Source organism: Platalea leucorodia (assembly GCF_965183815.1).
Source record: "Platalea leucorodia genome assembly, chromosome: 6".
Classification (NCBI taxonomy): domain Eukaryota; kingdom Metazoa; phylum Chordata; class Aves; order Pelecaniformes; family Threskiornithidae; genus Platalea; species Platalea leucorodia.
In genome coordinates, this window is record NC_138828.1 from 16,192,281 (window position 1) to 16,206,899 (window position 14,619).

Genomic DNA, 14,619 nt, shown 5'->3' on the forward strand with positions numbered 1-14,619 from the left:
TAAAACTGACAGGGTCACCACAGCAACATGATTTTACTCACCCTTACAGTTGGAAAGGAAGCAGATGAGAAGCTGCAAGTGTCAATTCCGCTGGCAAAAGGGGCTGACTAAAGTGAGAAAAGTGTTCAAACATGCCACTTTGATGCATACAAACAATGTGCAACGAAAATAAATAACTCCCTGATCACAATTGCAATTTAGCATTATGGCCTAGGAACTGCCATAACTTTACAAAAAGTTCTCACATTACCTGAAAGAGTAAAATTGACCTAAAAGCTCTAGGAAAAAGCCATAAATCACCTACACTCTGAGCCGTGCTGTGCAGGGTAATTCCAAACTTTCCTAGGGGACAAACCATTGACCAAAAGGCTAATCGAGGGACCAAAACCACACTGGCTGGTTACCTGCTCCTTCACCCATTCATTTGAGGGAGTTGCCCTCATGTGTTGTACACACCATATAGGATCGTGCCCTTAAGCAATCCAGAGTAAATTTACCATAGCTACCACGATGTATCAGAAAAAATTGTCTGCTAAGGTTGATAAACCGGTCAATTACCTGCTTCCTTGACTTTTATTCTTGTGTAAATGTTTTCATCCTTACGTTACCAGTACCAGTACCTATGAGAAGATGATCTCTACATTGCCAAAATCAACTATTTAAATTACTAGCAAATCCTTAATTACTATAAACAAGATTACAACAGGCTTATTTAAAGAAAGGTTTCTAAACACCAAAGCGATAGCTCCAGAAAATAAAGCTCCCTTGCTGTCATTATTTGAGGCTACTGTCTCCATGTTTACTCACAACCCTCAGTGCTCCCTCAGCCCACCTGAACGCCACAGCAAGAGGACCTGCTGTCTTTCCACCAATACTCCCTGCATGGCCGAGCATATACACAGGGCATGAAGTTCCCAGTCTCCCCTCAGCTCCTCCTATCAAGTCCAAACCACCTTCCTCCCCAAGCCACACACTCCCCCCCACCCCTATAAAATAGGAAGAAATCATTAACATACAAAGGTAAAGACAAGAAGCAAATACTATTGAAGCACTGCAGTTACTGACTTCATCTTCAAGGTGGAGATGCGTTAGTGCCCCTGGCGGGAATCTAAAGAACAGTCCAGTCCTCACAGGTGCTAGGAGAGTATAGGAAAACCACAGAAGGCATCGTCCTTGCCAGTGAGCTAGTTTGGGCTCAAAATGGAATATTAAATCTATGCCAAGGTAGATGCGCATGATCTCAGGTAAAATGTCCCTTTCCATACTTCCTGTCTCGCTGGTAATAGCAAGAGATTTCCAGAAAAGAACAGAAAATACCTGACTAATGACACAGAGGCTGAAACCAAAAGGATAATGATACGCCACCTTCTTCCTCTACACACAGAAGTTATTAAATACAAAGGACTGTGCAATAGATCTGCTTTCCTGTATTTCTTCAAAGGCATAGTCAAATTTTGGAATTGAGAAGCGGAGAACTCCCACCAGGGTTTGTACAGGGACAGACTAATGTAAGCTCAGCATAGCTTCAATACTTGAGGAAAGCTCTTTAGAAGGTTTCAGCAGCACTGTAAAAACATACAGCAACATCCAGAACATACCTAGTCATTTCAAGGAGCATGTTTTCCATCTTTTTCCCCGCTTACCTCTGTTCCTCTGAGGGACAGCTGTTCTGCAGATACACAACCTCAACCATTGTTACCTTGGTTTCCCTGAGAAACTGCCAAGTGCATCTTTCCTACAAGACATCTAATTAGAATAGAGGCTCTCTTTCAGGCTGAAACTATCTTTTTGTTGGGTCACATGTGCCTAGGACAGCAGGCTGACTCCCTGGCTTGTACTCCTATGCACTACACAAAAACAATAAAAGACAAGGAAATGATATTCCCTTCTCTCTCTCAAGCACAAGGTAATCCTTGAGAGCACCTTTGATGTCTAACCACTACCACAGAAAACAGAAGTCCAGGAGACACTCAGCTGAAAGAGTAATCAGAAGTCCTACAGAAGAACATGGTATTGCTGATCTGCTTTCTCCATGGCTACTGGCTTTAATTTCCCAAGCCAGGCCAACAACGTCAGGGATAATACAAATGGCAACCTTCACTCTTCCTCTTCTCTCCAGTGGATTAAAGGTACGCTGTGTCTTCTCTTGAACCAGTTCCAAATACCTTCTCATTCTATTAACTTCTGAAACTGCCAGTAGTCTTCAGGGAGCGACACTGATAAAGTAGTGATATTACCAAAATGAAAAATTGATATTTCTCTACTTTCCTACCTTTCCTAACCAATCTTTTCCAGCTAGTCTAGAAAATGTACCATAAATATTGACTGGCAAAGGGTGAAAAAAGAGAAGAATTATCAGTGATAAAAGCAGTGATTATAATACAAGTGGTTTTGGAGAAAAAGTAAGAAAACTAGTCCTCATCAGTGTAGTAGCACTACACAAAGACTAAAGCTGAAAAAAAAACTGTCTGTGAAGCTCTCCCAACAGGTGTAAAGAATCTCGGAAGAGAACTTACTGTTAGGCCACAGGAAAAAAACAAAAAACAAGAACTCAAAAAAGCTGGAGATTTCATGTCTGTAAACTGTCCTGCTGAGCCTGCAAACATCCCCACAAACATCATACAACCCCAACAGCTCTGTCATTGCAGTCTAGAACTCCTGGACCCAAAAAACGTCCCAAGGAACACAGTTATAACTCACAGCACCAGTAAAATAGCAAGAGAAAAACTCTTGCTTGCCAAAGGGACATTTTCATCTCCTGAGCACAAAGTTAACCCAGCTAGCTTCTAAGGAAGGACGAAGAACACGGCCTCTCTATCTCTCTGTCTCTTTATTGCTGCAGGAGGCAGGCTGGCTGGCTGCTCTTCGTATAAAGGACATACTGGAGTTTGAAAAACTGTCAAAGAAGTGGTTGCATTTGCCTGCCTTGATGATATGATGTACCGTTGTACATGGTGACCTATGCTTACTTTGACTTTTTTGGTCAGCTCATTATTTCCTTCTCTGAGCACGAATAAGACATCTCAACTTCCCAACAGCCCCAGTGGCATTTTGGCGAAAGCAATTCATTCCACTTGATTTGGAAGAATTGCTACCACTACGTATTCAATAATCCACACACTTCTGTTCAGTTTACACACAGGGCCAGGTTCTCTCCTGTGTGACATATGAGTATTTGGCAAAGGAGGAGCACAGCACAAGGCTTTACAGTGCTCCGATTCTTCCTTGTGTTTTCTAACCTAGACTCAGCCTGGAGACTGGCTTATCAACAGCAGCTGGAAATGGTTGTTAACTAGGAATAAGTAGATCCAAGCGTGTTCCAGCTGTGGCTTCATCTCTGACCCTTTCCATCTCTGATTCACAGTCTAATCTAAGTTGCAGTGATATGAAGATGTATGAAACAACAGTGTTATTTCTCTCCTAGGAATATGCCCATGCAATGAGAATCCCCGTCTGGGAAGGCCAAGGCAATTTCCCTAGCATTTGCATCACCCTAGCAGCACAAGGGAGATCAGAGGAAGGCTGTGAAGCTGGCCCATTGCTGATAATAAATATTAAGTCCTAGTTTAAAAACAATGTTAAGTGGAACTCAGCGAAGTCATCTTAAATTATTCCAAATATTGAAGTTGGAAAGGTAGTGACAGCAAATACTGTGAACTTTCTTTCCCTTTTTTTAAAATACAGAAAGAGAAAACCCCACACTAACCACTCAAAACGTTGGCTCTTAGAAAAAGACTTTTAAAATACATGGAATTGTTGCTTTAGAACACATTTATGAAGGTTGTTCCAGTGATCAATAAAGTAAAAGAAACAACAAAATCAGCTAGAAATCACTATGTCACCTTAATATGTAGGCTGCAATAAACTAAACATGGGAAGCCTCAGATCAAGCTGCTGCAGTGCCTTTAATTATCCCTATTGGGTTTACAACCTCTATCAAGGGGTCACAAAATGAAGGGAGGAGCTCACAAACCGTATGTATGGCAATATTCAACCATAGCAGGTGACATCAGACCAGTGTACCTGCTTTAACAAACATCTCCTTTGGTTTTAACTAGTTTCTGTTTATTTTTGCTATATACAGCTTCTTCCACTCTATTTTTGGTAAACAATGTGCTCCTGATTTACCAATTCACTCTGTCCCATTACTCACCTGAGGTGCTTTATGCACATCAGCTTTCTGACTGGTTCAGAAACAAAACGTTTAGGTTTCAGATACTGAAATTATTCCTTCCTGTAAGTGTCACAGGAATCTAGTTCCCTATAATTTAATTTTTTCCTCTCTCCCAAAGTCAGATTAAAAGATGGCAAATTATATTCTCAGTGTTTCTAATTCCTCCCACAAGGATGATGATATGGTAACGTATCTAAAGGGAAGCTTCAAGAAGTGTTTGTTTTGTCGTGCTGTGTTTGCTACCAAAGACAGCTGCTTTCTCTGTCCCTGAGAGGATTGCTTGGGGTTAACAAGCAAAGCCAAATAAGAGAGGATTAGGAAGCTACTCGTAGTGGTAGGCGAACACACAGAAGCAGACCTTTCCATGTGGAATAGGCACTCCTCACTCCTAGACACACTGTTTAAGGCACTGCCTCAGCTTTCAACCTTAAGAAGAGTCAGAGGTCACATAATTAATGTGCAAGCACTGAATAAAAAGTGGACATTCCTCAAACCTTATCTTATTTTAAAGAGATTTAGGATTCTGTGCCAAGATCTTGGTACAAGAAACTAATGCTATGGCTACTTAGGGCACAGACACAGCATAAATGGCAACAACCCGTTTCTACATTCTGTCTAAAAATCTACCTAAAATTCAGGTGCAGAGGAACAGCGAGAAGTGAAGGGGAAGTTTCGTGTTCGTGTCCATTCCATTGCTGGCTTTTCTGCTGAACAAACAAACAAGTATGCCAATGGCAGTGGGATTTGATTTTATTTTTTCAAAGTGCATTTCTTGGCTGGAAACTCTGTGGTCTTTACCAACACTTTTTATGCAGGCCAGTAAATGCCTTCAAAGACAACAACTCTGATTCTCATGAGAGTATGTCTATACTAAATAACGCAGTGCTATGTAGTGATATCTGAGACAGCTTGAGCATACCCACAAGTATTATAGCTGAATTAACCTGGGTAGACTGCTGTGATAACTGCCTCCGGTACACAAGGTAGCTTATTTAGAGCTTGCTTTGTTATCTCAATGTGGCACAGCACTGTGCAGGAAGACAATATAAACAATTACGGTGAAGTCTATTTAGACCTTATGGGCAATGTAAAAGTACCTCAAAGTGGGCAGAAGAGCCCCCTTCAGAGTTATTCGCTGTGCGAAGAACTCCCTTTGGCATGGCAGAACTGACAAAAGGATTATGTCAGCCCTTCCTTTCCAGAACAAGGAGCAGGGTGAGAGCCTGGGGGCAGCAGAAATTAGAGCAGCCCTAGGCCATTATGCTTACACCGGTGCCTGAGAAGGACTCTTCATGGGCTCAAGGTGCTAGAAATACAGAGGTAGATAAGGGGAAGTTCTGCTCCAAACACAGATAAAGAAATGTGTCCTCAGTCACCAGTTGCCGGGTCTAGATTTGGCACAGTGGTCTATAAGGGGAGAGACTGGCTGTGCTTCAGGAAAGCAAGCAAACACAAACAGCTACACCACCAGCTGCCATCTACATCCACTTGCCTGCCACCCTCTCTGTTCCTTACCTACTTTTCACTGCATGATCATCTAGCTGTGGAAGATCTGTTCTTATTTTAATTTTTGAGATTTTTTTTTTGAGGTGAGTAATTATTTGTACTACTACACAAGTCAAAGTGAAGTCTAGAAGTAGCTTGGCAAAGAATTTGTGTTCGTTAATAAAGTCACACATGTGGCTCACTCATTAAGCTAAATACACACTTGTTAAAGCCATCAGCTCTTTTAATGCATTTTTCTAAAAGTTACTTCCCATTTATTTTTAAGAATTCACCAGAATTCTCATTTTTGCCCTGATACAGCATCTTACAAATTCTAACACGCACCAAGATCCAGGACATGTCCAAAACACTCACTTAAAATAGGAAGTTGTAATTATAAAGTCAGCTTGTGCCAAATCTTCTCCCTTACAAAAACTTTCAGGTAAAAGTTAAGACCATGCAGGGAAGAATTCTTTGTACCTGCATAGAAAGCCCCGCAATAGAAGAAAAGCACATCCCAGTAGCAAATCCCAGATCAGAGCCAGCAGAGCTATAAACCCTTCTTGAGGAAGGCAATCCCTAGAGGTAGGACCACGTAGAATTCAAAGGGATGATGACAGTAGCTTGCTCTGAGTTGCTTCAAAAATTTCATTTCTACCTTAGTGAGAGAGCGTCCCAAAGAAAAGAAACAGAACAGTGCAGATGTTTGGAACCTAATTTTGTTTTCTGAAACTGCTGATTAACCATCCATTACAAGACCTCTACTACTCAGTAACCCTTTCATTTTTAATGCAATTTATTCTAAACAGCAACTAAATCATCAGTCTTGCATAAAAACTTCTCTCTCTTGGTCTACTGTACTGTCAGCACTGGTCATTCTCTTCCCCCAGCTTACATCCCTACTGCCTAAGTACCGAAAAGAACGAGGGAAAGGACTATTTATGCAGCCCAGTTTTTCTCTCCTTACTGCATGTTTCTCAAAAAAAAATCCCTCATAACTCTTTCATGATTCCAAATTAATCAAACTTGGACTCTGAATTCTTAACCTGCAAAACAGAACAGGCTTGTCTTAGCGTTAGGTTTAACTTGGGATTCTACTACTCAGTGTAATTACACCACAAACAGGAAATCCCTTGAAAGGCAGGAGAAACTTTAAGGAATAGAGCTAACTACTAAGCCAACAGGTTCAGACTGAGCATTCAAAATATTTGGAGTCTAGACCAAAGAGGATACCAGACTGTAAATGTTACCGAAGGTATGTGAGGAAAAGAGAAATTGTCTTTGGGAGCATAACGCTTCCGTAATTGTGACCCTAAGTTAGTCTGTGAAAGAGAAAAACTAAAAGACAAGCTCTAGTGAGGTGGAGGTCGGTCTCTTCTCCCAAGTAACAAGTGATAGGACAAGAGGAAATGGGCTCAAGTTGTGCCAGAGGAGATTTACAGTAGATATTAGGAAAAATTTCTTCACAGAGAGAGTGGTTAGGCATTGGAACAGACTGCCCAGGGAAGTGGTACAATCACAGTCCCTCGAAGTATTCAAAAAACATGTGGGTGTGGTGCTTAGGGCCACGGTTTAGAGGTGGACCAGGCAGTTAGGTTAACAGGTTGGACTCAATGATCTCAGAGGTCCTTTCCAACCCTAACAATTCTATGATTCTATGTTGCTGAATCCTTCATTAAAGTAACCACAGTGCAGTGTGTATGTGCAGAACCAATGCTGACTGTACCCTGCAGCACGCATTCTTTTCACTGAAGTATGGATCAAGTCTGAGTTTTATTATTTAACTACATTAAAAAAAACAACCAACCAACCGACCAACCAAACTTTGGGGAAAGGGATGTTATCTACCTTTTTGAGGTTTTTTTTTTTTTCTTCAGACCAATATCATTTATTATTCTTCATGCCCGTATCAGCCCATATAATTTATTATTCTTCATAGAAAACATTTTCTTGAAGTGGAATAAAAACAAAAGGTTTTACTTTGGGGGGCAGAAAGAGAGAGGAAGAGAATACCCCCCACCCCCTTGAAAACTGGATTCTATTACATACTGCTAGCTACTTTGCAGGTCAGATTTTTTGCATGTTGTTATTTTTGTAAAACACACGATACTTTAGCCTCCATACATCCTGAAGGGTTTTGTATACATAAACCTAAATAATACAAATCATGTACCATGAATGGCAAACTAGGCAACAAAAACATGGTATACTAGAAACCAGGACAAAATATTATGTAGAAGATACACTCTTCAAGCATGACTCTGGACTAGCTTAACAGCTGTAACAGTAAAAGGACTCCAGGCATAAGCTATAGTGGCTCTCCCTAACCATCTGAACTAATGTCTATATTATGATTTCTTTGCAATGTGAAAGAAAAAAAGTCCTCTATACGGTGCTTCATGACAAATCACATGCCTTGTGAAGCTTCATGTTAGCAACCCTTTTAACTTCCAAAAAGTCCTCTTTTGTAGGTCATGCTCTCATTATCTTGCTCTGGGATCTGGTCTGATTAAATTATAGGAAATTACTAATACTTCACTTTGAACAGCCAGCTCCTCCTGGCTCTTCTTCTTCTTTTTTTTTCTAAACTTAATTCCTCCTACTCCTGCCTTCTTATATATGAAAAAGACAACAATCACCCTGTTACAAAGATTAAGTCATACTCTTTCTTCATCCATTTCAAAATTTAAAAGTAAAAATGCATTCTGGCTACATGTTCTTACATTTCCCATTCCACGCTCTACCTGCAGGTTTCCCTGTTTAGCCAACTAAAAAGTTTGTGGTTTTGTCCTAATAATCTTTTGCACCCCCACCCCCTCTAAAATCTAATTCGTCAGATCCTAAAGACTTAAATAGCTTAATGAGCACAACGCTGGCTCTTTGGTAGTACAATTTATACTCCAGTGTGATTTACTCATATTTTATACTATCAGACAACACTACCATTGAATGGCTTTAGACATTGATCACTGAATGATTTTATACAAGTGACTTTTTCATATAACGAAAAAATTAGCATACAAATTTAAAGAGACAGAGACTTTATGTGTTGGAAAGAAACCCCATAAAGGGAGAAGGTATTTCTGAAAAGTCTATGACGACTTTGCTGTCACGAGAAGCACAAAAGAAGAACAGTGTTTTCAGGTGGAGTAACGTGGCTGCTGTTCATTTGAGAGGTGCGTTACAGTACCACCAGGACAACCGTGATGATAGCAATGAAATTATTAACCTAATCATACTAAGAATAATAATTTTCCCTACACGGATCCTGCTGTCAACAATGAGCTATATCATGATCCCTGCAGCAGTAAGAGGTTAAAAACAGTAAATAGAAAATATGTTAAAAACTTCCCCTTGTATATGCAATGTCTGCTAGTAAGGTAATAAACCCTATTAAAAGGGAAAGATTCCTGTTCCTAGCAAAAGCCTTGTATCTTGGAGGTAACTCTCAAATGCCGAATGATAGTAAAGGCTTTTCTGACATTGGGAAGTCTTTTGAAAAACCCATCCAACACATCCTCTCTTGCTTTCAGAGAGCATCAAATGAAGCAAGCTGCAGAAATAAAAAAGGAGGAAGCTCTAAATCACTCTTAATTTACTTGTTTGAAAGTATTTTCTTTACACTCTGATGATACAATCCAGCAATAAAAAACAATATAATAAAAAGCTTCACAGAGTTTAAGGGTTTTTTTACTGTATAGAAACAGCTGAACACTTCAACACAGTATCTGGAATATCTAACACTATACCTGACCATGAAAGCAAGAAGAGTTAGGTCCCCTCGTTATCACATATCTAGCTTTTGCTATCGAAACTAATATTGTATCAATTCTGCATCTCCTCCTTTAACAAAATAAATCCAACAGAGAATACCACTGCAGTTTGTCCTACATTAAACACATTTTTCAGAAAGTAGTAGTAGTCCAAGCTTCTTAATGTAGCATCTAATTCTGCCTGATCCTCCTCCAAATGCAAGCTTTGTATAAATGGTATTGTGGTATTCATTCACAATCTGCATTGCTTACAAGCCTCTGAGACAGAATCAAACCCCAAGGAGTATCGATTGCTACACTTAAGGCAATGTAGTGGTCTAGGTCTTAACCATTTATTTGAGTGCCTCAAAACTTCCCAAAACTTTTACTTTTCAGGCCAAACTCTTCTGAGTCACATTTGTGCAGTTCAGAGGAAACAGACTTTCAGGAATTCTCAGAAAAGAAAATAACAGTGTGAGGTAGAATGGAAAGTAAGGCAACAAGGAGAAGAAAAACAGTAAAATTGTATTTATACATGTATTTTTAAAGATTCTGATGTTAATTGAATAGATAAAAAAAAAGAATATCTAAGTGCTGAAGTAGCTTACGAGGGGAAAAAAAACCCTAACACAAACACACAAAGGAATGAGCAATATTCCTTTAAACATTCCAATGAAAATCAATTGACTTGTCCGAGACACTCGCATCCAAAAGTAATCATAAGACACGTGCACTGGGAAAATTTTTAACTTATGGACCTAACTCTGTCATTGTAAACTGAGTCTACACTGCCGTAGTATTTAATTTGGGTATGAATGAGCCATTGTCTATCCAGGAACTCCTAGAGTCCTGTCTTCATTTGCTTATATCTTCAATTAAAAAGGATGTACTTTCTCTTGTATTTCACAGAGTGTGAGTGAAGACATTCTGCTGGCATCTGTGACTAAACAGTTCCCAAAACCTGACTTCCTTACACATGGAAACTCCACTAACAATACACATTAATATCGGAGCCTCAAAAGGCCCATCCACCTGACTGAACCCTGAGGTTCGTCCTGCTTTGAGCAGGGGGTTAGGCCAGACAACCTCCGAAGGACCCTTTCAAACTAAATTACGTTGTAAACAACTCCAGTGACTGGAAGCTCAACCTTAACTCTGCCCTTTTAAGCAGATGCCACCAAAACACAGTACTATTGCATCTAATAATATCAATCCTTTTTTTTTTTTTTCCTTCAACAACTGAAGCGTCAGTGTCCAGCAACTCCCTTGAAACTAAATTAAATTGTTGCAACAGCCTAATACATTTCTAGCAAACTCTTGTGCAGAGAGCTTCTTCACCGTAGCAGGCATTTTAGCAGTGCAGTCTTCTCTCGTGAAATTACCTCTAAATTTACACGAGGGCCATCCAATGAAGTAAATGGACAGAAGTATAAAATCGGGGTCCTCGTCAGCAGCAGCTCTATACTGTCACTTCAAGCAGCGTGACAGCGTTCTTCAGGTGCCTTTCGGGGTACGTAACAATTTATAAGAAATGAGTTAAGGCCTAGGGATCCTGAGAACACAGCTTCCTACCTAAGCTATAAGCTAAGTCCACAGGACTTGCCAGACTAAGTTACATTTGCTCAGTTACATTGTAACACTGGTAAATTATTCTGTGTATCAACATCCTACTCTTTATTTCCCAAACAATTGCAACCGAATCCAAAATATCACAGAGATGTTCAGGAAGATGCTACATCATTGAGGTGCACTGGAGAGCATTCACGCACCAGCAAGCAACCTGTAACATAACTTCGGAGTGAATGGTAGCGTGATACCCACAATGGGGCAGAGTTAAGGTTGAATACAGTGTTAGCCATCTTCTTTCTAGATGCGCATGGTGCACTTTATATTCTTCTACCACCATTAATACTTAAAAATGAAATACACACGGTGTTCCTCTAAGAAATGTATTGCTAAAACCAGCAGAAATTGTAGAATAAAAATACATTTTACACTGAGTACCCATTAAAGCAACATGTTGCTAAAAAAAAATTAAATCACTATTTATAGCATTTGCACACTGAATGCAATGGATTCCAAGGCATTTTCTGAATCTCCAGGACCGCAGGCTAGAACAGGATTCCTGCAATTCTTCCTGAACTATCTAAAATATTATTATTATTATTATTGTCAAATAATAGCTTTTAATCCAAGGCAATCTAGTTGTAAAATAAATTAAAATAAATAAATCCCATTAAAAAGTAGCATTCGCGTGGGGCATACAGCATGTGCCTGTTTCACACATCAGGAAAAAAACTCCCATGAATTGCACTAAAAAATTAATATGAAAGAACTGCAAATTAGGCCGTGCGTTTTAAAAAAAAAAAAAAAAAAAACACCACACACACAAAAAAACCCCAACAGAAAACCAAAACAAATAACACAGGCACAACTCAGTTTGCACAATGAAGGCAATTGTTCCTCGGCCCAGAAAAAGCCGTGACTTCCCCCGGCGCGGGCGGTCAGGAGGTCGGGGCCGAGGGGAGCCTCCGGCGCAGCCCGGAGGCAGGGGCAGGCGAGAGCCCGGCGCCGGAGCCGAGCCCCCGCCGCCGCGCACGGGAGCGGCACGCCCGAGCGAGCTAAAATGGAGCCCAGGTTTGATGTCAGCCCGAGAGGCAGGCGGAGGGCAGCCGCACCGGGGCGGGGGCGAGGGCAAGGTCAGCCGCCGGGCCGGCCGCCGCGCCCGCCCCGGCAGCCCCTTTCCGCCTCCCCGCTCCCCCAGGGCTTCTGCCAGACCGGGGCGGCGGCGCTCGCCCCGTGCCCCCCCGCGGAACGCCCCTCCACGGCCACGCAAGGCCCTGCGCGCCCGGGCTTGGCCCCTGCCCCCGCCCGCCGCGCCGGGGCCGGGGCGCTGCAGAGGCGGCCGCCGCGCTCCCGCCGCCTCCCCCGTGCCAGCCGGGGCGGCCGCCGCTCTGCCCGGGGAATTAGCGCCGGGGCTGCCGGCTCGGCTCCTCCAGCGGGGGGACCGCGGCAGGGCTGCGCGGGGGCAAACGGCGAGGGGAGGGACAGGGAGGAGAACCCCCCCCCCCCCCAGCCCCCCACCCCACCCCAGGCAAACCCCACCGCAACTCAAGCCCTCGACTCGACTCCGGCGGAAAGGAAAAGCAGAGAGAAATATTTACGGGGCTGCAAGTGCCGCCCCCCCGCCCCGACACCCCCAGCCCCGGCCCGTCTGCCGGTGCTGGAAGGGCGGAACGGGGGGGGAAGCGGTGCCCCAGCCCCTTGGCCCGCAGAGCGGCGGGGGGGCACGGGCCGCGCTCCGCCCGCAGCGGCGGCCCCCGGGCGGGGGCAGGGGCCGGGGCCGCCCCGGTGAACTCCCGGTGACCGAGCCCGGCTCCGGCACCGGCGGCTCAGCTCTCGCCCTGCCCCGAGCCCGGCGCGGAGGGGCGGCAGGCACGCTCCGAGCAGATGTGCCGGAGGCTGACAAATGACCCCTCCATCCACCCCCCGCTCTCCTTAAACCAACCCTGGGGCCAAGCAGGGGCAGGGTATTTTTAGGTCCCCTCCCCTCCGCCTCCCTCTCAATAGCTGCCGAGCGCTTAATGCGAGGAGAGGGGGGAGAGCGAGCGGGAGAAAAGTTAACTGTTTTGCAAAGAGGGGAGAAAATAAGCAGGGAGGGGGGAGGGAGCGAGAAGGCGCAGGGCAGGGTGAGCCGTGTCAGGGGATGTGTGTCTGCGTGCGAGTGTGCCTGCGCACGGGGTGCCCGCAGGCGGAGATCGGGATGCACTTTAGCCCTGTGCTCTGCTGCTCTCGTCTGGGGCAGCGCCGCCGAAGCCCGAGTCTCGCCTGGCTCGCCTGACCCTTCATTTCACTGCGGCCAGGAGGAGCCCCGAGCCCGCCGCCGCCGCCTCTCCCTGCTCTGCAGGGACCTCGCCTGCCACGGTCTGCCTCCCCGCCGCCCCCTCCCCCGCCGCCGCCGGCGGCCCGGGCCCCCTACGGGGGTGGCGGTGGGGTCGGTGCGGGGTGCCCCCGCCGCCGCCGCCGCCGGCCCCCTCGGCGGCCGCTGCCAGCCTCCCCCCGCTCCCGGGCCGCCCAGCCCCGCCGCAACCTTTAGCCGGGGACGGACCTCTCGGCTGGTTCCGCACAAGACGCCAGCAGCCGCTTCCCCTCTCGCCGCCCTCCCCTCCGGTGCTAGCCCCCCTCCCCACCCCAATAAAACAGACCCCCCCCTCCCTCCGGCCCCAAAGAGAAACCCACACCGCCCCCCCCCCCCCCCAGCACAAATGCACAATCACGGGCGAGGGGAGGGAGAGGGAGGAAAGGGCGAGAGACGCGAAGAAAGAAGGGGGGAAAGGAGAGAGAGAGGAAAAATTAAAAGGGCACAAGGCTGTTCATCACCAACATGGCTGCCTTAGCTCAGACCTAAAAGAGGAATAACCCAGGCTGTGTCTTTGTCAGTTTCACCTCTGTAACCCTAAACTAATGCACGAAACGACGGAGGCGGCTGCAGAGGGGAAGGAGACGGGGAGAGGAGGAAGGAGAAAATGGCAAAAAGAGGGGGCACTTACGTGAAGAGAGGCGCTTGGGCTGCTCCTGCTTCCTCCTGGGCATTTTCCCCCTTTTTTCACATTCTCCTCCTTGGTTTAACGGGAGATCAAATAAGACCGGGAGGGGGGGGCACAGACAGGCACAAAGCCGGGGCCCCCGGGGGAGCTGCTAACCGGGGCGGGTTTTCCCCTCTTCGCCGGGGGAAAGGGGGCTGAAGCCGGTTTTCCCGGAGCCACCGCGAAGGGCTCCCTCTCCCCCTCTCTCTTTCTTTTTCCTCTCCCCCCCCCCCACCCCCCCCAACCCGGTCGTGCACCTGGCTTGTCCCCGGTCGCAGTATCCCTCAGCGGCCGGGGATGTGTTCCCGGCGGGCGAGCGGTCGCCGGGCGCCGTGCCGGGGCGAGGGCTGGCGCGGCGGTGGCGAGGGCTGCGCCCCGCGCGCCTCCCGGCCCCTAACTAACACTAACGCCGGGATCAAAGGGCAGCGGCGGCGGCGGCGGCGCTCACGGCGCGCCCGCGGGCGGCGGGCGGGCAGCGGGAGGCAGCCAGGGACACACGGACACGCACACACACACGGACACACACACACACACACCCCGGCGGGCGGGCACGGGCACCCGCACACACACGCGCGCACAGGCAGACACGACACACGCACGCCCGGGCAGAGCAAAGGGGACG

General features: G+C 45.8%; 1 protein-coding gene across 1 annotated transcript in view; it reads right to left on the minus strand.

The window, feature by feature from the left end:
- Window positions 1-14,004, minus strand: part of ZNF827 (zinc finger protein 827) — a gene marked incomplete at both ends in the record, with an annotated part of 106,526 nt that extends 92,522 nt beyond the window's left edge. Inside the window, one exon of the mRNA XM_082315246.1 lies at window positions 13,962-14,004. Coding sequence (XP_082171372.1) covers window positions 13,962-14,004 — 43 coding nt within the window. The remainder of the gene's footprint in view (window positions 1-13,961) is intronic.
- Between the last annotated feature and the right edge of the window lie 615 nt (window positions 14,005-14,619).